This window comes from Epinephelus lanceolatus, chromosome 7 (genome assembly GCF_041903045.1).
Source record: "Epinephelus lanceolatus isolate andai-2023 chromosome 7, ASM4190304v1, whole genome shotgun sequence".
Taxonomy (NCBI): Eukaryota; Metazoa; Chordata; class Actinopteri; order Perciformes; family Serranidae; genus Epinephelus; species Epinephelus lanceolatus.
This window is the reverse complement of record NC_135740.1, coordinates 44,467,730-44,495,707: the sequence shown is the minus strand read 5'-3', so window position 1 is coordinate 44,495,707 and position 27,978 is coordinate 44,467,730. Positions and strand designations below refer to the sequence as shown.

At 41.9% G+C, this 27,978-nt stretch overlaps 1 protein-coding gene across 3 annotated transcripts; it reads right to left on the bottom strand.

Moving 5' to 3' along the window:
* Positions 1-94: 94 nt before the first annotated feature.
* LOC117260722 (protein NLRC3-like) lies at positions 95-27,978 on the bottom strand. Of its 3 annotated transcripts, none has more exons than XM_033632773.2 (12): positions 27,863-27,978; positions 26,956-27,081; positions 26,475-26,579; positions 25,317-25,424; positions 20,977-21,052; positions 19,955-20,180; positions 11,612-13,415; positions 11,296-11,469; positions 9,752-9,925; positions 5,775-5,948; positions 4,312-4,358; positions 95-1,669 (listed from the first exon to the last, which is right to left on the bottom strand). In XM_033632773.2, the coding sequence occupies exons 2-12, from the start codon at positions 27,042-27,044 to the stop codon at positions 1,098-1,100; spliced, it is 3,549 nt and encodes a 1,182-aa protein (XP_033488664.2). In that variant the 5' UTR covers positions 27,045-27,081; positions 27,863-27,978; the 3' UTR covers positions 95-1,097. The 3 variants fall into 3 exon arrangements, with proteins under 3 accessions (XP_033488664.2, XP_078025709.1, XP_078025710.1); XM_078169583.1 differs by having other exon boundaries at positions 26,956-27,078; positions 27,863-27,977; XM_078169584.1 differs by lacking the exon at positions 4,312-4,358 and having other exon boundaries at positions 1,540-1,669.

Below are 27,978 nucleotides of genomic sequence, written 5' to 3'. Positions count from 1 at the left end.
TATACACCTTGTACTGTTCCTTCTAGTGATGGCTGATTTAGGAGATCTTTGACTTTATATAATATTGCAGTTGACTTTGATATTTTTTGCTTTAGTGTAATTTATGTGTGGCTTCCAACATAATTTATTGTCTATTATTAAGTCAAATTGGATTTCAGACACTTTTTCGATTTGTACATCATTTATCATGAGTTTCCCAAATATTATAAATTTTGTATTGCTTAAATTTAGTGTTAGTTTATTTGAATCAAACCAACTCTTCAGTTTCTTCAATTCATTTCCCACTTTATACAAAAGTTGTTTCAAGTTATCCCCACAGCAGAGTAAATTTGTATCATCCACAAATAAAATTGTTTTTAGTGCTCTGGAAACCTCACATATATTATTAATGTACAAAATAAACAGCAATGGTGCCAACACAGAGCGTTGGGGAACCCCACACTTAACCTTCAGTAGTTGTGATTTAACATGATTAATTTGCACATATTAACTCCTATTCTCTAGGTAACTGGTTAGCCAAGAAAGTATTACTCCTCTGGTTGCATATTTTTGAAGTTTCATTAATAGTAAGTATTCTCTCCTATTCAACTGCGCCTCTCCATAGCGGCTACGGAACCGAACCAAATAACCAAAAACACCTGATGAGTAGGAAAAGAGGTCACCTTTTAACGTCAGCTAACTGTTATCAAAAACTAACTCAGCTTACATGGTTTGATATAAAGAACGAGTGCAGGGTTTTCTGCCTCTGCTGCCTTGTTTGCTTTACATTTTTGTTCAAACACACAGTACATCCTCCCCACTCTGTGCTTAGAGAGGCAACAGAGGGAGCATGGCTCTCTGCTGTGATAACAAAAGAAGCAACAAGTGCGCACCTTGACCCTCCACTTACAGTGCATCCAGGACAACTTGGAAGAACAAGCTCTGACTTGTTAAAATTAATTGAACGGCTGTCAAACTCTATTTACAGTACGGAAAAGTGCAGGGGACATATGGGACAGATACAGCCACTGTGGGGGACATGTACCCCATGTCCACTACGCCCATGGATTGAACAATCTGGTCAGCAATGAAAGTTTCTCAGGAGGAGATTGTCCCTCCTACAGAGAACACAGAGACACTGAGGAATCACACCAACCAATCTTGAACCTGAGTCCAAACCCTGGATACAGAGGTTCAGTGAATGTGGTGTTGAAGGTGTGGAGGTGGATCAGTGTGTCAGAGGATACTCTGTAGAAAGACAGAGTGCCAGCAGGACAGTCCACGAACACTGCTACTTTTTGATTGACTAAGGGGACTTGGGGATTGGGGGAGAAGGGGATGGAGTTGGGGAGGGATATTTCTCTGTCACTGTGCCAGACAGAATAACCACTACCAGAATAGCGCAGCTTCCAGGACTGTTTATTCTCTCCAAACACACAGTCTTTACCATATCCGCTCCGTCTGATTCCTCTGTAACTCACTGCTACATCCACCACTCCTCTACACTCCACCTCCCAGTAACAGCGACCAGTCAGACTGTCTCTACACAGCAGCTGAGGTGAGTGGTCAAATCTGTCTGGATGATCAGGATATGGCTGATCCTCTCTCACGTGTGTCACTGCCCTGTTGTTGTCCAACAGTTGGATCCTTTTGTTCACTGTGTTTGTGTTGAGTGTGAGTTCACAGGAGTCTGATGGAGAGAATGAGACACAATACGGCTACAGTTATTAATCTATCATCTCTTCATTTATAGACGCTGAGATAATGACTCATGACATCACCGATCCAAACTCTGCAGTGGCAAAGTTAATTGAAAACAAAATTTTTGGTTCTTGAAAGCTGTATTTGGCAGGAAGAGTCTAAGGATCTGCTTTGTGTCTGCATATTTTGATGGAACCTCACATACGTGAAATTGTAAGTGAGAACTGACCTTAACATTCAAAAGGCGCATCAGGCATTTGGGCTGAAGACTGGACAGAACGAAAGACCTAGGTTAAATGTAGTTTGTAGTATTGTTTCAAAGCTACAGAAGGCACAGTACTTCTTGCTGCCTGGCTTGAAGACATTCAGGTGATTGACCAAAATGTTTATTTTTATGATGATTTTATGACCCATGTGTTTAAGAAACGTACATAGTACAAGGAAGAAATAGAATCAGACTGCAAATATTCAGGAAGGAAGGATATCATCATTCTCCCATCTAGTGGGATTGCAGACACCATCAACACAGGAGCTGGTTGCCGCTGCAGCAGTCAAAAATGTGTTTAACAAAAAATTAAATTAGCGAAAATTAATTCCTTGGAAACACTAATGATCCTTACAGTAAGCCATTAATGACAGGAAAAAATAGCATCATGCTATTCACATGACATGAAAGCCCCTTACCTGACCATCAGCTGAACGTCCGTCATGGGTGTTCTAATGGCATTGAGATTTGTTGTTGCCAGAAATGGGCCTATTCAGCTTTTCTGCTAAAGTTTATGTACAAAGTGTGCATTCAGCAGCTTTATACACCCTATATGTTTATATAAAACAATATTAAACCATGAGTTAGGTGGACTGCACCAGTAACTGTCAGATAATTACACCAGTTGTGGACTGTATTATAAAGTCTAACTTTTAGGTCCTGCTTTGTAAAGCACTGCACCTGGGAACGTGCATATTAGGAGGGAGGACATGACGTTCATGATGGAATGGTCAGCCCACAGCGCTCTTTTCTACTTTGTGTCAATCCATCTCAGATGAGCTCGGGCTCAGAGAAGTCAGCGGCGTTTCTGAAAGTTGTTGATATGTGGCTTTCACTTTGCATGGTAGAGTCTGAACTGTCATTTGTACATGCAGGGCATTGGTTTTCTGAAGTGTACAAATGACAGTTCAGACTCTACCATGCAAAGTGATGGAAAATATAAAGATTGGATACAAAATGTCATCACTTCATTATAATATTCTCATAGACATTTGTGTGAAATTTTGTCAAAATAAGCGTGTTTTTTGAGGTCACACTGACTTTGACCTTCGACCACCAAACTCGATTCATTTCATTCTCGAGTCCAAGTAGATGTTTGTGCCAAATTTGAAGAATTTCTTCTTGAGATGTTTTTGAGATATCATGTTCACAAGAATGTGACAGACAAGGTCACAATGACCTTGACCTTTGAACATCAAATTCTCATCTGTTCATCCTTGATTCAAAGTAGATGTTTGTGCCAAATTTGAAAAAAAAAAAAAAATCCCTCTGGGCATTCTTCAGATACCGCCTTAACAAGAATGAGACAGATGAGGACACAACAATGAATGAATTTTTAAGTTATTGCCAACAACATATTTTGTGAGGTCACACTGACCTTGACCCTTGATCTTCAACCACAAAATTCTAATCAGTTTATTCTCCATTCCAAGTGGACACTTGTGTCAAATTTAAAGAAATTGAGATGGATGCAAGGTCATGGCGACCTTGACCTTTGACCACCAAAATCTTATTGGTTCATCCTCGAGCCAAAGTCAATGTTTGTACCAAATTTGAACAAATTACCTGAAGGCAGTCTTGAGATATTATGTTCACAAGAATAAGGTATACAGAGTCACAGTGACCTTTACCTTTGACCTATGACACTAAAAATCATTTATATTATTCCTTGAATCCAAGTGGACATTTGTGCCAAATTTGAAGAAATTCCCTCACACCATTCTTGAAATATCACGTTCACACACAACTTGAAAACATTATGTCTCTGGTCTGCGTACTTTGCGGCCATTCGGTCTTCGTTTTGATGTAGGTGAACAAAAAACAGGAAACGAGTCAACTGCCGTTTCTCATTTGGAAATTGGAAATCCAAAAATTGGAAAACAAGCCTTTATCTGATTTTCTATTAGGTGTTTATTAAACACAAGTTGGGAAATAAAATACAACCATAATCCTTGTAATCAAGCTTGCTTTGCCTTGACCCGGAAAACCTTCTTCTTCTTCTTCGTTTGAAATGGCAGACTAGACAACAGTGCATTGCTGCTAACATTAATTAACGTTAGCTAACATAACTTACACGGGCGTGCTCTCCTTGAGGCTCTTCACTGCCTATTACGCACTGCCCAACACTTTGTTTTTACATCAAAACGAAAAAAGGAAATCGGATCATTTCCCGTTTTTTGTTTACCAACTTCAAAAACGAAAAAGAAATGGCTGTAAAGTACAGGGACCGTCTCTGCCTCTGCACGGCAGTATAAAAAGTAAATGCACTCCATCTTCACTAGGATTTAAATGAGTGATGTCACAGTTTGAAGATGGTTTAATGTGTGCTGCTTTGACTGCATGAATCAAATTCAAAACACACTTACACTTCCTCAGACCTGGTCTCAACCACTGGACTCCACCAGGCTCCACCCTGAAAGGAGGAGGGGGTCAGAGCAGCACATCATCTATCAGCAGCACATCATCTATCAGCTACCATGCTGATAGATGATGTGGACATGACTTTGCTCTCATGCACACAGTTCAGTCTCTACAACCTGGTACATACACATGTGGCCCACAATACACACAGACATACACTATAAACACATAGTCTGTTTTATCTGTTCTGGTATTTTCTTCCTGAAACTGTTTTACACATTTTGTTCTTTAGTTGTTTGAATTGAAAAGTTGAACCAGGTATGAAGGCTGCAAATCAGCTTCAGCTACACAGTCTGTATATATGACATCTGTTGCATTGGTTTTTTCTTTTGTTATAATGATTATCTGTTTTGCAGGCAGAGCCTGAACACTCGGTTGAGCTCTCGCCCATATATCTGGCAGAGGTTACTGAGGTAGTCAGTAAGGTCTGGTATGGTGCTTGCAGAGTGGCAGACCAGGGTGGTGGTTCCCATTTTCCTCGCAGGGCCACTGGAGGGGTCACAGGAGTCTGCCCATCCAGTCTACATGTATTTTGTGGATTTGGAGAAGGCTTACAACCACGTCCCTCAGGGTAAGTCTTGTGGGTGGAAAGAATTGCTGGGGAGCGTTATGTCTAGGGTGCTTTGCTTGGCCTGCTGCCCCGTGATCCGGCCCAGGATAAGGGGATGAAAATGGGTGGATGGATGTATTGTCTATGTGAAATAAACAACTTATAAATAATTATTTTCATACCAGGGACGGTTCTTCCTACTGACTGACAACTAGTTATTTTATCATTAACATCAGAATTATAAACTGCTTTGCTTTTATTTGTCATTCAAGTCTAATATTTCAACCACTGACAAGTTGTTTCAGTTTGATGAGTCAGCTTTTATCAGCTCTGGTTGTTCTGAGGTGTTTCAGGGTCATATGAACCAGGCTGACAGTGTAATAGAAAAAAAGTTTCTACCTCCTCTATCAGATTAACCGTCTATGGCTGCAGCAGGCCTCGTCATACCAAGGGGTGTAAATCCCTAGTTTTATCACGATATGATATGATATGATATTGATTCTTTGGATAATGATATCATGCTGATATCACAAAGTCTGCCACAACACAATTTTTATTCAATTCGATTCAGGAGCCTGCCATCAATATAAGATGATATCAGTCACTATCCTCATTGTCTTTTTCTTGGTTGCTTGCTCTTACCTGCCTGGCACTAGGCCTCTAGCACTGTTTAAATGTTTAGGAAGGAGGCCAGCTTGGATGGAAATGGTGACATAGACATGCCATTTATTTCAAAATACAGACATATCTTAAAGATGATGATGATGTGTACTGATGTTTTCCCTTTTTATATTGGCTCATTCATTATTGAATTGATATATCAATCTACATTGATGTATTGTTACACCCCATTAATACCTGAGAGTTTCCAGTCTCCAGTGTGGATCCTCCCGTCCAGCAGACAACAGCTTGACTCCTGAGTCTCCTGGATGATTGTAGCTCAGGTCCAGCTCTCTCAGATGGGAGGGGTTGGACTTTAAAGCTGAGGCCAGAGAGACACAGCCTTCCTCTGTGATCAGACAGCCTGACAGCCTGCAAACACAAAACAAAACACATGTCACACAATCTGAAGGGAACTGTGAGGACTGAAGGGTTTTTATAACTGTATCTATGGAAAGCTTATTGGGTCATTATTTGTGTCCCTTTCCCTGCTATTTGATGTTTTATATCCCTTTTGATATAGTTTTAAATCACCAGATGACATTTACAAATGCCATTGCAAACAGCAGCTGGCAGCGCTCCATACATCTGCATGTGTGACCCCTGCTGCTAACCGCCATTTATTCTTGCTGTGTTTATCTGGGTAACTACAACACCAGTGTGCAGCTGTTTATGCTACGGAAGTGCAAAGAAATAAAGTTGCCTTTTTTTTTTAAATAAACAACTGTGATGAACAAACATAATATTCTATAGATGCCTGATGACCCTTTGTATTCACTAAAGTGAGATTTTAAAAAAGTCTTATTTTACCAAAATAAATAAATAAAATGACATTACCTTACATTTCTTTAGTGTTAACAATCACACTGGCAATGCAGTCTCTGTTCAGAATGGCATTCGGATATACACAGCAAGGAAAAAATGTCAGTCAGCAGCAGAGGTCCTAGCGTTCCCTCTGCTGACCATAGCGTGCAGGCCAATTGAACGGCGTTCGCAAATAGCAGCTGCCATTTTAAACCCATTTATAAACGCCAGGTGGCAATATACAACTATGTTAAAAGAGGTACATAACACTGAGTCAGCTATTCATAGCCATCACCTATGGCAATGTGCCAAATAAGGGCTGTATGTTGTAGAAATAAACATAAAAACTGACAATAGTTCCAAATCAAACAGTCACTAGTTCACTAGTTTTAAAGTGTGGATAAAGCTAAACTAATACATGTAATGAGTTTGTCCCACTGCAGAAAAATGTGTAATTGAGCACCCAGAGTAATTTAAAAAGTTGCCAAGTATATAAAATTATGTTTCAAAATTATGATAAAATAGGTAGTATTTTCTGCTCTGAGATGCTGGTGGCATGTCTGCTGAATGTGCTGAAGCCACACCCACTCGGTAAGCTGCAGCCTCTTTTGTTTGTAGCAGGGTGTTCCATCTGGCAGTTTTATTGGACTTGTACAGCCAGACATGTTTAAGCCACCAGAGCCAGAATCAAATTCTGACCTGCTATATTATTATAACTATATTTCTCAGTCTGCAACAGAATGAGGTAATTTAATTTATTTTATCAAACAACAACAAAACTTAACAGCTCCAGTTCTCATATACAGTAGGGGATGGGGCTTATGCCAAAGGATGCTCCACTGAGTCATCAAGAACGCTTTTCTCCCCAGCTAAAAAATACAGATACAGAAAAACTGTTTAATAGTCGAACTCCACAGTTCAGTGCTATGTAGTTTCCAGTCTTTTCACATGTTTTCAACAAGTGTTTTCTAACATATTTACAGTGGCATGCAAAAGTTTGGGCACCCCTGGTTAAAATTGCATTTACTGTGAATAGTTAGCAAGTAGAAGACGAACTGATCTCCAAAATGCTTGAAGTTAACAATGAAACAAACTTTTCAACATTTCAAGCAAGATCAGTGTATTATTTTTGTTTTGTACTATTTTAGATTGAGGAAAAGGAACACCGTGGAAAAGTTTGGGCACCCCAGGACATTAGAGCTGTCAGACAACTTTTACCAGGGTCTCAGACCTTAATTAGGTTGTTAGTGCTCTGGCTTGTCATCGTTAGGAAAGGCTAGGTGATACAAATTTCAAAGATTTATGAATACTCTGACTCCTGAAACCTTGTCCCAACAATCAGCAGCCATGGGCTCCTCTAAACAGCTGCCTAGCACTGTCAGAAGAAGATAGCAAAGTTCTTTCAGGTAGCTGTTTCCTCAGTTCGTAATGTCATTAAGAAATGGCAGTTAACAGGAACTGTGGAGGTCAAGTTGAGGTCTGGAAGACCAAGAAAACTTTCTGGGAGAGCTACTTGTAGGATTGTTAGAAAGGCAAATTCAGAACCCCCGTTTGACTGCAAAAGACCTGCAGGAAGATTTATCAGACTCTGGAGTGATGGTGCACTGTTCTACCGTGCAGCCACACCTGTACAAATATGAGCTTCACGGAAGAGTTATCAGAAGAAAACCTTTCCTGTGTCATCACCACAAAATTCAGTGTCAGAAGTTTGCAGAGGAACGTCTAAACAAGCCTGATGCTTTTTGGAAACAAGTCCTGTGGACTGATGAAGGTAAAATAGAACTTTTTGGACACAATGAGCAATGGTATGTCTGGAGAAAAAAGGGACTCCTGTCCAACAGTTCAACACGGGGGTGGATGGATCATGCTTTGGGCTTGTGTTGCAGCCAGTGGCACGGGGAACATTTCACAGGTAGAGGGAAGAATGGATTCAGTTAAATTCCAGCAAATTCTGGAAGCAAACATCACTTCATCTGTAAAAAAGCTGAAGATGAAGAGAGGATGGCTTCTACAACAGGACAATGATCCTAAACACACCTCCAAATCCACAATGGACTACATCGAGAGGAGGAGGTTGAAGGTTTTGTCATGGCCCTCACAGTCCCCCGACCTAAACATCATTAAAAATCTGTGGATAGACCTCAAAGAGCAGAGCATGAAGACGGCCCAAGAATCTCACAAAGCTAGAAGCCTTTTGCTGGAAGAATCCAAATCCTCCAAACAAGAACTGAAAGACTGACCATGCAGGGTGCCCAAACTTTTGCTTCAGGCCTTTTTCTTTTTTTGTTACTTTGAAAATGTAAAAAAAATGAAATTAAAAAGAAATCATGCTTAAAGGGATAGTGCACCCAAAAATGAAAATTCAGCCATTATCTACTCACCCATATGCCGAGGGAGGCTCAGGTGAAGTTTTAGCAACACAACTCCACCTAATGGAGGCTGACGGCGCCCCAGATTCAAACATCCAAAAACACATAATTGAAACCACAAAATATCTCCATACTGCTCGTCCGTAGTGATCCAAGTGTCCTGAAGCCCCGACATAAAAAGTTGTTTGGAAAAACGTCATTTAAACTCTGTTTTTAGCCTCATTGTAGCCTGTAGCTCTAACTGCCTCTCTGTGCACCGAATTCACGTATGGAGATATTTTGTGGTTTCAATTATGTGTTTTTGGACGTTTGAATCTGGGGCGCCATCAGCCTCCATTAGGTGGAGTTGTGTTGCTACCTCCTCTCCCCTTGGATCTCCGGAAGTGTTGTGAGGACTCTAAAATTTCACCTGAGCCTCCCTCGGCATATGGGTGAGTAGATAATGGCTGAATTTTCATTTTTGGGTGCACTATCCCTTTGAAAATATTGAGGAAATGTGTCATCATCAACGTCATGCCTTTTGGAGATCAGGTCATCTTCTACAAACTTAACTGCTCACAGTAAACAAAATTTTCACCAGGGGTGCCAAAACTTTTGCATGCCACTGTAATGTGTTAAGATGTAAATCTCACATTTTACTACAACCCGGCTTTAATGATCATCCAGAGTGAGGAGATGTTTGGAAAACAACAAGAATTAAATGGTGATTAACCACATAATAGCTGGAGTGGTGGTGAGTAAAAATCACAATGACACCAGTAGAAATACTGCTCTGAAATTACAAAACTTACTGTTCCTCTCTTTGTTATATAAGGTTTCAGCCACAGAGGAACAACCTAACTAATGTAAACAATGTTGATGGAAAGTTATTCACGTGTCTAAAATCGGATCAAACACACTTGATTCTAAAATAATGTGAGTAACCTAGAAAACCTAAAGGAGTACATTTGTGTAAATAAGACTTTAAATGATCACCATTGAAACCAGTTGATGAATTCTGACCTGAGAGTTTCCAGTGCACAGTGCAGACTCTCCAGTCCACCAGACAGAAGCTTCACTCCTGAGTCCTGCAGGTTGTTGTCACTCAGGTCCAGCTCTCTCAGACTGGAGGACTGGGAGCTAAGAACTGGGGACAGAGCTTCACAGCTTCTCTCTGAGAGGTTACAGCCATTCAATCTAAAGAGACAATAATGAACAAGGAAAAAAAGTATTTGTGTTCAAATTTAATTTTGTAGAGTGAAATAATTGTATCCATGCAGATGGACACAGTCTCATTTTCTTGAGATAACTAAAGGTTTTCCCCAAGATTCCATTCTGGGACTCATTTTGATCTGTTTTTATAAACGATTTGGGTAAGGACATTCAGCCAAAAATAGACCTATATGCTGATGACATTGTCATTTATACACAGGATTATGTTCAGGCTCAGGTCCAGTTCTTTCAGACTACAGGACTAGGAGCTGAGAACTGAGGACAGAGTTCCACAGCTTCTCTCTGAGAGGTTACAGCCACTTTGTGGAAAGACAATAATGATCAGGGTGACAAATAACATTTGTGTTAAAATGACATCACACCTGATAAGATATATACGAGGCTCGTATCCAATGCAAGGGCATGAGAATCCTACTGGATGAAACCCGCCCTGCCAACCCCCTCCTAAAGGTCCTCCCATCAGGTAGAAGATTAAGTGCTATCAAAACTAAGACCTCTCACTTTCTGAATAGTACATACAGTAATGTCATCAAATTCCAATTACAGCTCTTCATCCCTGCACCAATATCTTATGGTAGTAGGAAACTCCCCCACAGGACTTGAATAATCTGCTCTCTGTTTTTTTTATCATTGTATTTTTATATGGTATTTATGCTTATTCTTTTTATACTATTGCACATCAGAGTCAACCTGCTAGATATTGCACTTTATGAGAATTTGCACTTAAAATCTGCACTAGTCACTTTAGACTTTAGCCTCCTGGACTAACATCCAGGTTCAAAACATGTCAAGGCATATGAGGTATGACCTGTTCTCATGACAAATGTGACCCTGTGTAAGCCATGAAGAATGTCCTATGTATGCTATTCCTGTTTTTATTTGTTTTCGGGTTTGTTGTTTTGTCTTGTGGTTGTCCTACTATGTGGAGTGCACTGCAGCAAATCCCTAATGACTTGTGCAAGTTGTATGGGAAAGAAGTATTGAATCTTGAATATGATATGGAAGGAAAATACCAGACATGTACATTCCATGATTGTAATGGGTGACACGGAAGCTTGTTTGTCTCCATGGATTCAACCATGGAATGATACATGGAGAATATTATCCCCTCGTGTCTCTCTTTTCTTCTCTCACTTTGAACTGTGACCTCTTTATCTCTTTATTTTCTGTTTTGATCACATACACATACTGCTCCCCCATGACCCAGCCTCAAATAAGCAGATGAAAATGAAATGGGAAAAAAAACAACAGCGTTTCAGCCCCTCGAGCTAAAACCCCTAATGATGAGGTAAAAGCTTTCCCCTTACTTAACACCAACAGTTCTGTGATCTGACCTGAGAGTTTCCAGTGTACAGAGTGGATTCTTCCATCCACCAGACAGCAGCTTTAATCCTGTATCCTGCAGGTTGTTGTTACTCAGGTCCAGCTCTCTCAGACTAGAGGACTGGGAGCTGAGAACTGTGGACAGAGCTTCACAGCTTCTCTTTGAAAGATGACAGCCACTCAGTCTGAAGAGACAATGAGGAAAGAAATGTATTTATTTTTCACTATTCTTTAGAAGAGATCAGTGTACTATTTATAATTTATTAATTATATATGTATTAATTATTATAATTATTATTTCAATAATTCCACTCTCTCTGTACTTACAGAGCTTTGTTGGAATCTTTGACCACTGGCAGCAGCCTCAGCAGAGCATCCTCTGAAGCAGAGTATTTCTTCAGGTCAAACACATCCAGATCTTCCTCTGATGACAGTAAGATGAAGACCAGAGCTGACCATTGAGCAGAAGAGAGATCGCCTGTGGAGAGACTTCCTGATCTCAGGTACCATTGGATCTGCTTCACCAGAGAATTATCATTCAGTTCATTCAGACAATGGAACAGATTGATGCTTTTTTCTGCAGAGAGACTTCCCTCAATCTTCTTCTTGATGTACTGGACTGTTTCCTGTCTGGACTGAGAGCTACTTCCCGACTGTGTCAACAGGCCTCGTAGTAAATTCTGGTTGGTCTGCAGTGAAAGACCCAGGAGGAAGCAAAGGAACAAGTCCAGGTGTCCATTTGGACTCTCTAAGGCCTTGTCCACAGCACTCTGGTGGAGATATTTCACATCCCTTCTATCTTTTGATAATTTAGACCACCAGTAGGTTGTTTGTTCTTCTGCCATCAGATTGACTCCAGAGTTGATGAAGGTCAGATGGACATGAAGAGCAGCCAGAAACTCCTGAACGCTCAGATGGACGAAGCAGAACACCTTGTCCTGGTACAGTCCTCTCTCCTCTTTAAAGATCTGTGTGAACACTCCTGAGTACACTGAGGCTGCTCTGATATCAATGCCACACTCTGTCAGGTCTGACTCATAGAAGATGAGATTGCCTTTCTGCAGCTGCCCAAAAGCCAGTTTTCCCAGAGACTCAAACATCTTCCTGTTGTCTGGACTCCAGTGTGGATCTGTCTCAGATCCTCCATCATACTTGATGTTCTTCAGTTTGGACTGAACCACCAGGAAGTAGATGTACAGCTCAGTGAGGGTCTTGGGCAGCTCTCCTTCCTCTCTGGTCTTCATCACATCCTCCAGAACTGTAGCAGTGATCCAGCAGAAGACTGGGATGTGGCACATGATGTGGAGGCTTCGTGATGTCTTGATGTGGGAGATGATTCTGCCGACCTGCTTCCTCTTTCTGAATCTCTTCCTGAAGTACTCTTCCTTCTGTGGGTCAGTGAACCCTCTGACCTCTGTCACCATGTCAACACAGTCAGGAGGGATCTGATTGGCTGCTGCAGGTCGTGTGGTTATCCAGAGGCGAGCAGAGGGAAGCAGTTTCCCCCTGATGAGGTTTGTCAGCAGCACATCCACTGAGGTGGACTCTGTAACATCAGTCAGGATCTCATTGTTGTGGAAGTCCAGAGGAAGTCGACACTCATCCAGACCGTCAAGGATGAACACAACCTGGAACTCTTCAAACCTGCAGATTCCTGCTTCTTTGGTTTCAGTGAAGAAGTCATGGACAAGTTCCACCAAGCTGTACTTTTTCTCTTTCAGCACATTCAGCTCTCTGAAGGTGAATGGAAATGTCAACTGTATGTCCTGGTTGGCTTTGTCTTCAGCCCAGTCCAGAGTGAACTTCTGTGTTAAGACTGTTTTCCCAATGCCAGCCACTCCCTTTGTCATCACCGTTCTGATTGGTTCATCTCTTCCAGGTGAGGCTTTAAAGATGTCTTCTTGTCTGATTTTTGTTTCTGGTCTGTCTAGTTTCCTGGATGCTGTTTCAATCTGTCTGACCTCATGTTCATCATTGACCTCTGCAATCCCTCCCTCTGTGATGTAGAGCTCTGTGTAGATCTGATTCAGAAGCGTTGGGTTTCCTGCTTTAGCGATCCCCTCAAACACACACCGGAACTTCTTTTTCAGGTTAGATTTAAGTTTATGTTGACAAACTGCAACAGCATATCCTGCATGAATACACATCAAATAAGTTCAATGAACAATTTATAAATTATATATTTCAACATTTCATTCCCCAAAAAGAATGAATATATGATTAAACAGATGGGGGACAATTTAAAGAAATATAAAATATATCTTCAAATCTATTTAGTGATGTCTGCGATTGTCTCTGATGTATTTTGTCCTTTTGTTATTTCATGCTTTGTTTGTGTGTCTTTCTATCTGCTGTAGTCGAGTCTATCTTGATCTCTCAACCACTGACAGGTTAACTGAATATTCATTCAAATAAACACAAGAAGTTTGTGCTCTAGAGAAAGGATCAGCACTCAGTGAATAACCTCCTAAGCCCTATGATAAGCTAATATAGCAAGGCTTAACTATACAGACCAGTGAGCAGTGATAACTAACATGTCTTTGGGGTCATCGGGTGGGAACCTCCTTTCACCAGTGTTTCGTCTAGTTGGTCCCACGACACCTCCAGGAGGCTAGACAGTGATCTCTGGCGTCCCAGAGACACTCCCTTAATGCCAGGTCTCACTGCTCCCCACACCAACCCAATAACCTCCTTTACCTTACTTACACATGGCTTTCTCAGCCCAAACAGCACTGCTACCTTCAACCAAACCCAGGCTCAATACATGCGAGCTCCAGGTAGAAGCAGTGCTGATACTACCTTTCCTAGCACATTCACCATACTCTATTTCACACGCTACATAGCATAACTACAATATAAGCTAAAGTTAAAGGAGATAAATAAACTTACAGGATCAGCAAACACACTCACATTGCAGCATGGTCTCAAACAAAAGGGATTCAAACAGGCTTCTCCCACACTTAAATAACCTTCCTCTTCCTGGATTTCCTCCTGAGAGGAAGTGGATCTCTCCACCTACATCTAACTGCTTCATCTGACATTTCCTTCACTGTCTTCCTCAAACTCTGTCCCTGCACTCTGAGTTCCCCCAGGAGCGAGACAGCTGATCTTGCTATGAATCCCCTACACCCCACTTCCACTGGACAAATCCTAGTTTTCCATCCTCGCTGCTCAGCTTCTGCATATCTAAGCTCTTTTCTTTCATAGTCTTCTTCCACTGAGTCTTCCCAAGTAACTGTCAGCTCAATGAAATAAACTATCCATTGACTCACTGACCACAACACTATGTCTGGCCTCTGCTTGGTACAAACTATTTCCTGGGGAACAACAAGCTTTCCCCCTAAATCTACTTGCATTTCCCAATCGCAAGCACCTTCCAGGCGTCCACACCCTTGCCTCCTTACTAACTTATCCCCTCTGTATTTCTCTCCCTCACGGACAAACTGAATTACTAAACTCCTATTCTTAACACCTTCTGAATTCACCTGTCTTCGTTTCCCTTCGATGCCTGCAGCTAAACATTTCAACACCTGGTTATGGCGCCATGTATACCGGCCTTGTAACAAGCTAACTTTACAGCCTGACAAAATATGCTTTAAGGTTGCGGTACCTGAACACAATGGGCATGATGGGTCCTCATTTACCCACAGTTTTAGGTTCTAGGGGTTTGGTAACACATCGTATGTAGCCCTTACCAGGAATCTAATACGATTCTCCTCCATACTCCACAGGTCCCTCCAACTAAGCTTCCTCTTCTCTACACTTTCCCAATTCAACCACTGTCCCTGTTTAGCCTGGGCCACTACCTTTGCACCCCTTAATATCTCCTCCTGTCTACGTATCTGTTCCACGACCAGCTTTCTTTTATCTTTGAGACCTGCTTTATTCCATACCGGTTTACCTGAGCCAAGCCCCAGGCCTCCCCGGCCAAACTGAACATTACCTACAATCTCTGCATGCCTAAGAGCTGCCTCTGCCTCCTGAACTGCCGATCTTGGGTTCCACTTCCTCCCCTTGGTTGGATTTGGAACCACACTCCTAACTACCACGTCCTTACTCCCAGATAACAAGAGCTCTGTCCTGACCTTGGTACATTTAAATTCCTCTGTTAAACTAGATACTGGCAGCTGAAGTATCCCTTTTCCATACAATGCAACACTACTTAGGCCCCTAGGAGCGCCCAACTACTTCCTAATATAGGAGCTTTCAATTCTCTCCACAACAGATATTGGAATTTCATAAATTGACAATGGCCACATTAACCTAGGATATAGCCCAAATTGCAAACACCACAACTTCAACTTTCCTGGAAGTTCTGATTTATCTATTCTATCCAATCCTTCTGCCACATCTTTTCTAAATTTCACCACCTGTTCCTCATCATTCAACTCCACATTGTACCACCTACCTAAGCTCTTTACTGACTTTTCCCTAATTGTTGGGATTTCCTCATCATCTATGACAAACTTCCTATCACTTAACTTCCCTCTATGTATCAAGATGCTTCTAGATTTACTAGGCTTGATCTTCATGCTGACCCACTTGAGGTTCTTATTTACCTTCTCTAGTAGCCTCTTTGTACATGGCATTGTTGTGGTCACCAGTGTCATGTCATCCATGTAGGCCCTAACTGGTGGAAGATGCAATCCGTTCTGCCGTCTCTCCCCACCTACCACCCACTTAGAAGCCCTGATGATTACTTCCATCGCCATAGTAAATGCTAATGGAGAAATTGTACACCCTGCCATGATGCGATTTCTAGCCTCTGCCAACCTGTTGTGAAGTCTGCCGTACTTAAACACAATCTAATATCCTGAAAGTATGCTTGCACTAAGTTAACAACTACCTGTGGCACTCTGAAATAGTCAAACACACTCCAAATGAGGCTATGCGGTATTGAACCAAACACATTTGCAAGATCTAAAAATATTACATGTAGGTCCCTTTTGTTAATCTTCGCTGCCTGAATCTGGTGCCAGATCATGCTAGTATGCTCTAAACACCCTGAAAACCTGGTATTCCTGCCTTCTGCACCATGGTATCTATTAAGCTATTCCTTTCTAAGTAGCTAGCTAATCTCTGTGCAGCTACACTAAAGAAAATCTTCCCCTCTACATTCAAGAAAGAAATCATCCGGAACTGGCTAAGGTCCACAGACTGCCTCTCCTTAGGAATAAGGACACCCCCTGCCCTACGCCATGCTCTTGGTATAATTTGTTTCTCCCAAACTATTCTTAGCTGTTTCCACAAAACTTTAAGGATATCAGGCGCGCTTTTATAAATCCGGTAGGGGATTCCATTAGGCCCTGGGGCCGAAGAAGCCTTTGCACGCCTGATCACCTCCTGAACTTCCTTCCACCTAGGTGGCCTGACATCTATCTCATGCTCTATCCCTCCTAATGGAGGGATATCGGGTGGGAAACCTATTATCCTATTCTTCTCTAAATCTGAATATGTATTTCTCAAATATTCTTCAACCTCTAGCCTTTCTGCTTTGACCTGCCCTCCCTTTTCCTGGCTGAACAATCCTTTAACAAACTTAAAAGGGTCCCTGAAAAAAAACCTGTCCTTACATGTTCCTTCTTCCTCCTCTTTTTCCTGAGATGCTCTGCCCTTCTAAGAACTGCTAGGCTGCTTCTCAACTTTTCTTGCAACACATTAATTCCCTCCCTTTCTTCTTCTGTAGCCTTTTTCCACTGCTTTCTTAACTGTCTCCTTTCCGTGACTAACTTCTCTATTTCTCTTTGCCGCCTGGACTTACCTGACTGTACCCTCTCACTCCTCTTTCTCTCATGCACCCCAAACCTCTCTACACCATATGAGTAAATTATATCTCCCATCTTTTCTAACCTTTCTATTGCATTTCCTCTAAGACTACTTAAGATTACTGACAAATCTCTATTAACTATCTCCCATTCTTTACTGTCATTTGCCCTAGGCCATCTAACTCTAACCTTTTGCTCCATGGTTCTCTCTCTGACTGGCATACTGACCTCAATGTCACCTGCATCCTCTCTTACTACCCCCTCCTCCTCCTCCTCAGTGGCAGTGTTACTGATATCCTGCGAACTGTGGTTTTCTACCTGCCGCTGGACTTCATCCGACTGACTCGACTGACTTCTTAGGAAGTACTGATCAATGCGGCTACTCTGCCCTTTCTTTGCCACACACTTCTTCTTTCCCTGATGAGTTCTGAGGCCTTTCACTGATGTTACTTTCTGCCAGCCACAAGGACAAACCTGAAGCATCTTGTTCTCAACTGTGCTATTTTTATCCTCTACAGATGCGCTCGCCTTGCCCTGAGTGCTGCTAATTTTAGCCCTGGTGGATAGGTCCGTGCCCCTATCCTTCACTGAGTCACAGATCCAATGCATAGTTGTGTCCATTCCAATGTCTGTTACCGTGTAATCCCCATGTGAGTCATCTTCCACCCCTGCTCTCGCTGACTCTTGGGGTATTTTCCCTATGTTGGCTATAGCTAATTTTGGTTGTAGTAAGGCTGCTAGGCCTCACCACTGCTACCATGGGTTGCTAGCCCATGCCAGCACCTTTGGGGTCTTTTCCCTCCTGTCAGCTGTCTTTCCAAGCGGTCACATGGTCTTTCCCTTGTTGTCAGCTGCCCTATTCACAGCAGTCACTAGCTGAGCTAGTTCTGAATTCAAATAAACACAAGAAGTTTGTGCTCTAGAGAAAGGATCAGAGAGGATAACACTGATCATCTCGTTACAGTGCAATGTCCTGCTGGGAAACCTTGGGTCCTGGCATTCATGGGGATACCACTTGACATTTACCATGTACCCAAACACTGTTGCAGAGCAAAGAAACCTCCTCACGGCAATGGCACTTCCCAGTGGCAGTGGAATCTGGGGAACAGGGGCCACATTGAGGCCTTGAGCTCTTTGTTGCATCCATCCAGCCATTCCTGAGCAGTTTTGTCATGTGGAGTGGCGCACTTTCTGCTGAGGGGGCTATTGCAATCGGAGAGTGCCACTGCCTTGACAGTGGTGTACTTGATCTGCAACAGTGTTTTGGTGGGTTAGGCATGCCAATTTGCATCGTCATGAATGCCAGGACCCGAGGTTTCTCAGCAGAACATTGAATCCTACAAAGAGGATCAATGTTATTCATTCATCTGTCAGTGGTTTTAATGTTGTGGCTGATCGGTGTATAAATAAGGGAATATCTTTGGAGAAATTGTGTTCATCCCTCCAGTAGAGTTCCACAGACTTGGCAGGGAGCATTAAAGCTGTTCTGGAGGCTTGTGTCAGCCTGACTCCATACTAAGAGACTGCATGACAGACAACATTTTGTCCAGATGAGGAACCATAGGTCAAGGTGCTCTGTTGTTTCACTGGGTGTCCCCCAGGGGTCAGTATTGGGTCCACTTTTATTCATCATCTACCTCATTCCCCTGGGCACAATCCTCCATCACCATGGTGTTCATTTCCACTGCTACACATACGACTCACAGGTCTACATCTCCACCAAACCCTCCACTGCCCTTCCTCCCACCTCCCTCACCACCTGCCTTCAGGACATCAGGAGTTGGATGAGCAGGAACTTCCTAAAGCTCAACAAAAGCAAAACCGAGGCCCTGCTCATCGGTTCCAAAAACACCATGGCCAAAATCCAAAGCACCCATGTCCCTCACATCATCACTGATAACTTCCCTGTCCCCTTCTCCAGCCACGTCAAGAGCCTCAGTGTCACTCTGGACAGCATTCTTTCATTTGAACCACACATAAAAAATATTACCCGGACCACATTCCCCCACCTCCGCAACATTTCCAGACTCCGCCCATCACTGTCCCAGTCCAGCACTGAAGTCCTGGTCCATGCCTTTGTCACATTTCGTATTGAATATTATAATGCAGTACTCTCTGGCCTTCCCACCAAACTCATCAACAGGCATCATGAAAAACTCTTCTGTCCAGATCTCCATACTTTTTTAGAAAGGATTTTATTTAGCCTTGTATGTTTATAAGCAGGGCTCTATTTCATATTAAAGACTAAATGTTTTAAATTTTTTAAGATTTTACAAATTTATCGATTATGTATGTGCTTATATGACAATGTAAGGGGGGGGGGGGGGGGGGGGGCTGAACATGATAAGCTTTGCTTCCTTCAGCCCCTTCTCGAACTTACACGTTATCACAGTGTGCCATTTTTTTTTTCTACTACATATACTGCCAGTTTTTATGCTTGTGCTTGTTTGAGACAAATAAAAATCAAATCAAATCAAATCAAATCATCACCCGCACCAAATCATCTGACCGCATCACCCCCATTCTCATCCAACTACACTGGCTCCCTGTTCAGTACCAGATTGATTGCAAAAACCTTTTGCTCACTTTCAAAGCCCTCCACAACCTAGCCCCCACTTACCTCTCTGACCACCTCCAGGAGTACACCCCCCCCACCACCACCACCACCCTCGCTCCCTGCGCTCTTCCTCTGCTGGTCTCCTGACCATCCCCACCTCACGCACTACCCCCAGGCTCTGGAACTCCCTACCACCACACATCCAACTGTCCAACAGCATAACATCCTTCAAATCCAATCTCAAAACCCACCTGTTCAAATCGGCCTATGCACACTGACTATTCTCTTGAGACTTTAGTAAATGTCCCATTCATCTAACATGTTAAATCCTCAGAGAAATCCTCTTACTGCTCAGCAGACAGTCAGCAAGCTCTTCCTGTTTCATTCTCCTGAGGAAGCCCAGCGTTATCTTCAGAAATGCCTTTCTGCTGCTCCTCCTCAGTGCTTCAGCCTTACTGTCCAACACCTCCTCTTCCTCTTGACTCTCTGAGCATTCCGGATGATCTGAACTCAGAGCCCTCTGGATTTTCTTCAGCTCAGTTTTCACAAAAGTGATAATGTTCTCCTCCAGCACCTGGAACAGAATATTCAGTCCAGTCACCAGTAGAAAATGTTGACAAATTACCTTTCTGCAAACCACAAAATTTGCATGTTTCATATGTAATATATTAATGTTTCTAAAGTGATGTAGTATATGAGCTGACATTGTCATCAGAAGGTGGAGGGAATGCTGCCTGACGTGACATCTCGGCGATATGCAAGCCAAGCTGCAGACCACTGTTCCAGACCAGCAAACAACAAAACGTTTGTGATTTTGGAGTCATTCCTAGATTTCCAGCAGCTTTTTGGACACAAAACTTGGGTGTTTTGTAGCAACTTGTTACTGAATTTTCAGGAGTTTTTAAGGCACCGACAGTGGGTGTTTAGTAGCAACCTGCTGCTGTCTTTCGGGTGGCTGTTTTAGACACCAAACATGGGCATTTTGTGGTTAACCATTGCTGCATTTCCAGCTGCTTTTTAGGCACTAACAGTGGGTGTTTTGTAGCAACCCATCACTGCTGTCTTTCCAATGGCTTTTTGCCACTAAATAATGGTTTGTAGTGACCCATCGCTTTTTTTCTAGCCAGGAATATTGGCACAAAGAGAAGGTTTTTCATGGAGACAACGCTGCATTTCATGTCAGGATAGTGGCATGAACAGCATTCGTTTTTTTCCAAGACATTGCTGCAGTTTAGTGGGGAATGGGAAATGATTGAACCATACATTAGATCTTTAATTTCCAGACTGACAATCCACTCGTCTGAAAAGTGCAGCGCAGAGATGATTGTGAACAGAACAGATGTAAAAGTAGTTGTAGTACATGTACAGACCATAAATATGGAGTCCAGGTGTGGCTCATGTTGGGCACACTGACCACTGGGAACGTCTGAGCTTTCCTCGTCCACTCTGAGGAGGAATCACAAAGAATTAGCTCACATTATGTGTTTCCACACAGAGATACAAGACAAAGGTCCATGAAGTGATATTTGCATGTAAAGCTGATAACTCCCTGTGATGGTAAAGGTTTACTTATCCTGCTGATCCCACTGAGAATCAACAGCTCACTCTGTGGCTGTTTGTAGTTTTCAGCTCACTGTTTTCTTTCATGTCATTTATTAATTCATTAGGACAACACACATTAAGCAGCATTACCGTAAAAAAGACAGTGTCAGGCCTCGATCACACAGAGAGTGTTTTGCAGGTAACAAACCGCAAGGTGCACCACACTGCATTTTTAAAAAATGGAATGCCAGTAGTAAAAAAGAACAAAAAAACCCACGAGGCAACCACAAACTCAACTGCTTATTCTAACCTTCCTGTGTAACCAATCCGCAGGGCTATTCAATTACAAATTAAACTGGGCCGGATTTTAAAACCAGAAAATGTCGATGAGCGATATGTGTATATATATATATATATATATATATATATATACAGTACAGGCCAAAAGTTTGGACACACCTTCTCATTCAATGCGTTTTCTTTATTTTCATGACTATTTACATTGTAGATTCTCACTGAAGGCATCAAAACTATGAATGAACACATGTGGAGTTATGTACTTAACAAAAAAAGGTGAAATAACTGAAAACATGTTTTATATTCTAGTTTCTTCAAAATAGCCACCCTTTGCTCTGATTACTACTTTGCACACTCTTGGCATTCTCTCCATGAGCTTCAAGAGGTAGTCACCTGAAATGGTTTTCCAACAGTCTTGAAGGAGTTCCCAGAGGTGTTTAGCACTTGTTGGCCCCTTTGCCTTCACTCTGCGGTCCAGCTCACCCCAAACCATCTGGATTGGGTTCAGGTCCGGTGACTGTGGAGGCCAGGTCATCTGCCGCAGCACTCCATCACTCTCCTTCTTGGTCAAATAGCCCTTACACAGCCTGGAGGTGTGTTTGGGGTCATTGTCCTGTTGAAAAATAAATGATCGTCCAGCTAAACGCAAACCGGATGGGATGGCATGTCGCTGCAGGATGCTGTGGTAGCCATGCTGGTTCAGTGTGCCTTCAATTTTGAATAAATCCCCAACAGTGTCACCAGCAAAACACCCCCACACCATCACACCTCCTCCTCCATGCTTCACAGTGGGAACCAGGCATGTGGAATCCATCCGTTCACCTTTTCTGTGTCTCACAAAGACACGGCGGTTGGAACCAAAGATATCAAATTTGGACTCATCAGACCAAAGCACAGATTTCCACTGGTCTAATGTCCATTCCTTGTGTTTCTTGGCCCAAACAAATCTCTTCTGCTTGTTGCCTCTCCTCCTCTCTAGCAGTGGTTTCCTAGCAGCTATTTGACCATGAAGGCCTGATTCGCGCAGTCTCCTCTTAACAGTTGTTCTAGAGATGGGTCTGCTGCTAGAACTCTGTGTGGCATTCATCTGGTCTCTGATCTGAGCTGCTGTTAACTTGCGATTTCTGAGGCTGGTGACTCGGATGAACTTATCCTCAGAAGCAGAGGTGACTCTTGGTCTTCCTTTCCTGGGTCGGTCCTCATGTGTGCCAGTTTCGTTGTAGCGCTTGATGGTTTTTGCGACTCCACTTGGGGACACATTTAAAGTTTTTGCAATTTTCCGGACTGACTGACCTTCATTTCTTAAAGTAATGATGGCCACTCGTTTTTCTTTAGTTAGCTGATTGGTTCTTGCCATAATATGAATTTTAACAGTTGTCCAATAGGGCTGTCGGCTGTGTATTAACCTGACTTCTGCGCAACACAACTGATGGTCCCAACCCCATTGATAAAGCAAGAAATTCCAATAATTAACCCTGATAAGGCACACCTGTGAAGTGGAAACCATTTCAGGTGACTACCTCTTGAAGCTCATGGAGAGAATGCCAAGAGTGTGCAAAGCAGTAATCAGAGCAAAGGGTGGCTATTTTGAAGAAACTAGAATATAAAACATGTTTTCAGTTATTTCACCTTTTTTTGTTAAGTACATAACTCCACATGTGTTCATTCATAGTTTTGATGCCTTCAGTGAGAATCTACAATGTAAATAGTCATGAAAATAAAGAAAACACATTGAATGAGAAGGTGTGTCCAAACTTTTGGCCTGTACTGTATATAATCTTGAAGTTACATTCCCATCATCTGCACGCGGCCTATGCTGTTGTCTGACTTCACCCTGTTGTGTTTGTGTGTCTGAGTGTATGCGTGCTGTGAGGGGGAGGTCGGCCCTGACATGCAGAGAACAGAAGAGAGGCTGCTTCATGATGATACATGAAACCAAACTTTAAAAAGGAATGATAAGAGCCGATTACAGCGGAGCTTATTATTATTATTACAGTCTTGATTAATTTTGCCACGGGCCGTTTAGTACCAATCCGTGCCCGGGCCAATCAGACGTTGCCTCTGGGCCGCATGTGGCCCACGGGCTGCTAATTCAATAGGCCTGATGTGCTGTTTATTTATTCATTTTATTTATTTGACAGTAATCAGTGTGTAGTTCCTGACATGTTGAGGCAGAGGGTACTGTCTGTTGCTCTGGTTGAGGGTGAGAGGCTGTCAGCAGATAAACAGAGATCTGTGTGGGTACATGAGACCCTAAAAAAGAGGCTGGATCATGGGGAGTACCACCAGTTGGTCCAGGAGCTTCTCCACGATGGACATTTCCAGGCATATTTTAGGATGACTCAGGGGCAGCACAACCTGCTTTCCAGCAACTTCTACCACCAGTTTCTCCTCCATTGTTTACCAACTGTAAACTTGTTGTCATGACCACCAAAGAAGGCCCGCCTCTCAGATCATGTGATTGGACAATGGGAAAAAAGATGACGAAAAAAGAGATGACATGGGGCTTTTTTTTTTTTTTTTTGCTTTGAGTTGAGTTTTTTTTTCAACTTGAGGAGTTCAGAGTGCTCCAGCAAAAACGCCAAGCATTTAGCACACAGAAATGCGAGGCACGTCACAACGCAAAATACAGCAATAAAAAAAAACTTCACTTGCACAATTACAAAAAGGTGCCTCCAGCTGCTAAAACACTTTCTTTGTGATCAGGGCCTCAGCCATCTGGTTAACCTTCATTTTTGATGTGATGTTTTGAAACCAGAACAACAGGCAACAGCAATACAGTAATAAATCAACAGTATCCACTATTCACTACATGAAACCATGCAAGCAAGCAACAAAGAACAGCTAAACAGTAGTGATTATAGCTACTTTTGATGTGTGCAGAAATGCAGAGCGGCAACTAGCAATAAGACATAAAATATAATAATCATATTGGGCAATCTTGATAAAAATCTTAAGGTTAGGTGTATTTTTTACACTTTAAACCACATCTCAACCGAGAAAAGTGTCTCCTTTGGATAAAGTTGTGTGGTAACGTTAGACCACAACATCAACTCAACGTGAATAAGATTAACAATGATGTCTACATCTGTTCTAAGGTAAGTCAACATTGTGTTTGAGGCAACATATTGTCACTTTGCTGGAAAGAAATATAAAGTTATCTTTAACATCTCTAGCTAACGTTAGCTAAAGTTAGCCTAACGTTAGCTCCTAGCTGCGTTGTTCATCATGTCACCTTGTTTGCTGGGAGTTCATTAGCCTATTTTGTTCTAGTTTTGTACTTTGGTGATCGTACATCATTGTTAGCTGTTGTCCAAAGGGCTCTAGTTAAGCTAACGTTAACTTCTGGAGCTTAGCTTCATTAACTTATCTGTAATGGCAGAGATAACAAAGGTTGGCAAACGTTATGCTGAATGATTCAGTGTAAATACTGTAGCACCAAACTAACGGAGAGACACTCTTGGTAAAGATGGTAAAAAGGCCGTTATCCTTTTCTCATATTCTGAGCCAAAAACCTTAACTTCAGTGGCACTTTAACTTATTGTCTTTGATGGCGACGGCAACGAGATGTGGTTTATCAAGCGTACACTGTGACCTGTAAATTTTGGCTTGTAATTTAAGCTTTTCATCGACCTTCTCAACAATAAAATGATGAATATATCCCTCCAATGCGTAGATTAGGCCCTTTTGGTTACAATGACATCTGATCGTTATGTCCCCAAAAATCATCAATTTCTTCCTGTGAAAAGCTGTGTACTGTGACACCTGTCATAGCGCCGGTCACTGAATGTTGATAGTTTGTCTGAGTGAGTGGAGGGGGGTGTGGTTTAGCCATAGGTCAATTAACTTAGTGTCAGTTTTAAATTCTTACTTTACATCAGCATGTTGTCTTAAAAAAAGAGGAAGCTCCATTGACCGGTCACTCTTCAACGACACATGGCTGGGTTTAAGCCTAGAAGAGTCTGGTCTCTGATGGATCCTGTAACAAAAACAACACAGATACTGTAAATACTGTAAAACTTCAATTAGTAGCCCAGGCTATTATTTGCTTAAATCACTGAGATCAACAGGCCTATATTTGGAACAGGTCTTTAGTTACTTTAACACATAACTGTTGCTCAGTAAATATGGGGAACACAATCAAGCTGTTTATTTAAACCAGTATGAATATGACATGTATAAAAATTAGAAATCAGATAATATATCAATATTGAATCATTCATTTGATCTAGCTGTGACAGACAGCACATCAGAGAGAGAGTGAGTTACGACACTGGTTTTACAGCACTAGTTTACATCACCCAGCACACCAATACAACACCACTTCATCCTGTTAAAACAATCCTCACAACTTGGAATAATTTCAATGAAAAACCCTTTTGATTCTTTTGATCTGGGGACCGTTACGGACTGAGGGAATATGAATAACCTACAGGGTAATCAAGGAATGGACACATAATTTGACTTCATGACTGCTTCAGAAGCAGGAAGTCACCACCTTTTTTTTAATCTCTCTTGTTTACCAGGCCAGTAAATCTGAATGAATTATTCTTTGGCATTCATGGTTTTAGTAAAATTAACTAAATGATTGAACTGATCTAACAATATGAAGCATCTCCACACTGACAAAAGTTTAAACACTGTTTTATACATCCAAAGAACTTCTATGAAATTGAACTGCTTGGCAACCAGACCAAGCTTCTATTTGAGACAGGCTTTATTTGTCAAAATGTGTCGCCACACTGGGGTAGTAAAAGAGAAGGGGCGTTTGATTGGGACTAGGGTTTTAATTGAAGTTTGACGGTATGAATGTTGGAGAGAAACTTATGAGAATAAAAGGTCAGTCTTTTAACGTGAAAAACAATTAACTTGTTGTCAGTTTTGAATTCTTACCTCCCATCAACAAAAACAGCTCAGATAAAAATGTGCATGTTGGAAAAAAAATAATGAAAAATACACATGCTCAATCTTTTAACACAGACATCTAACTTTTATCTCAAATGCCTTGTTGTCAGGTTTAAATTCTTACCCTCCAACAACACGTCTAAAAAAAAGAGGAGGCTCCATTGACAGGTCACTCTTCACAGACACATGGCTGGGTTCAGGTCCAGGAGAGGCTGGTCTCTGATGGATCCTATTATAAAACAGCACACATAAATGTGCATGTAGGAGAAACGCTGATGAAAAACATGTCCAATCTTTTAACACAGACAACAAGTACATTTTTGTCACAAAGGCCTTTTTGTCCATTTCAAATTCCTAATTTACATCAGCAGATTGCCTAAAAAAAGAGGAAGCTATTGACCAGTCACTCTTCACAGACAAACATCTGGGTCCAGATCCAGGTTCAGGTTCAGACTCAGGTCCAGTAGAGTCTGGGCTGTGCCTCTGCTCTAGGCTTCAACACAACACACACACAACTTTAAGTGTGAGTAATGATGGTGGAGTAATCCGAGCGCTCAGCTCTGACATGAAAAAGAGTCATGGACAGTTAGAGATCCTCATCTCACCTCTGAGCTTCAGTCCGGCTGTCATGGTCCCCACGCAGAGTGGTTTTAGAGGGACGGACTCCCTCCTCTGGTTCCTCACACTGATCCATAGCAGAGTCCACACCTTCACACAAACACAACAACCTGCTGGGAGAGATCACACATTATTTATCATTATTCCTGTCAGTCACATGACAAACACAGAATTCTGATTACAGGAAACATTTCAAGCTTTGAGGGGCTAGTGTCAAAGCCACTGATGCTGACTGTGTGTTCCAGTACCCATACTACCATACTATATAGTAGGTCAGAGGGAGATTGAATATGTCCCAATACATAATATGTCGAATGCAAATCAAATTAGAAGGAAAGTGTCTGCACACTGAGTTTAAGCTCCCGCTTTTATTTGGCTCAAAGCTGCAAGCTTTCGACCCTATTGGGTCTTCATCAGGCAAATGAGTGACAGCAGTTAATTAATCTAGATTCAAAATCCAGGTTTCTGGAGGTGAAACAAATATAACTTTACCTTCTTTTAAACCCCATTAGGAACATGTCAGAAGAGGTGATTTTACATTTACAGTGTATTACAGTTAAATATTATTTATCAACTTCCAACAAATGGAGCTGTGCTACACGATCTTCCCGTCACAGTCCAGATATAAAACACAAAACAGTAAAATGATATGTAACTGTGCTTATAAAAAAACCCACTATGGTCAGTATGTTACATCTGGAAACTCTCGTACGACAACAACCAAACATTCAAACCAACCACAGCTTCTCTCTGCCTGCTCACACAGGCGGCCATCTTGTTTCACAGCTGACATTTGTATTTGAAAGTATCTTTAAACAAACATTCACCATCAATTTAACTATTTCTCCAAACACAATACATAACCTCATTTCAAGCGATCACAGCTCCACTTACTGAACTTTCAGCCATGAACTTCATCAGTGTGCAGCTGTCTTCTGTCCTCAGCAGCTCTGCATAGTAAAGAAACTTTGTGCTTCACTTCAACTTAAACATCAAGCAGACGAAGTGAA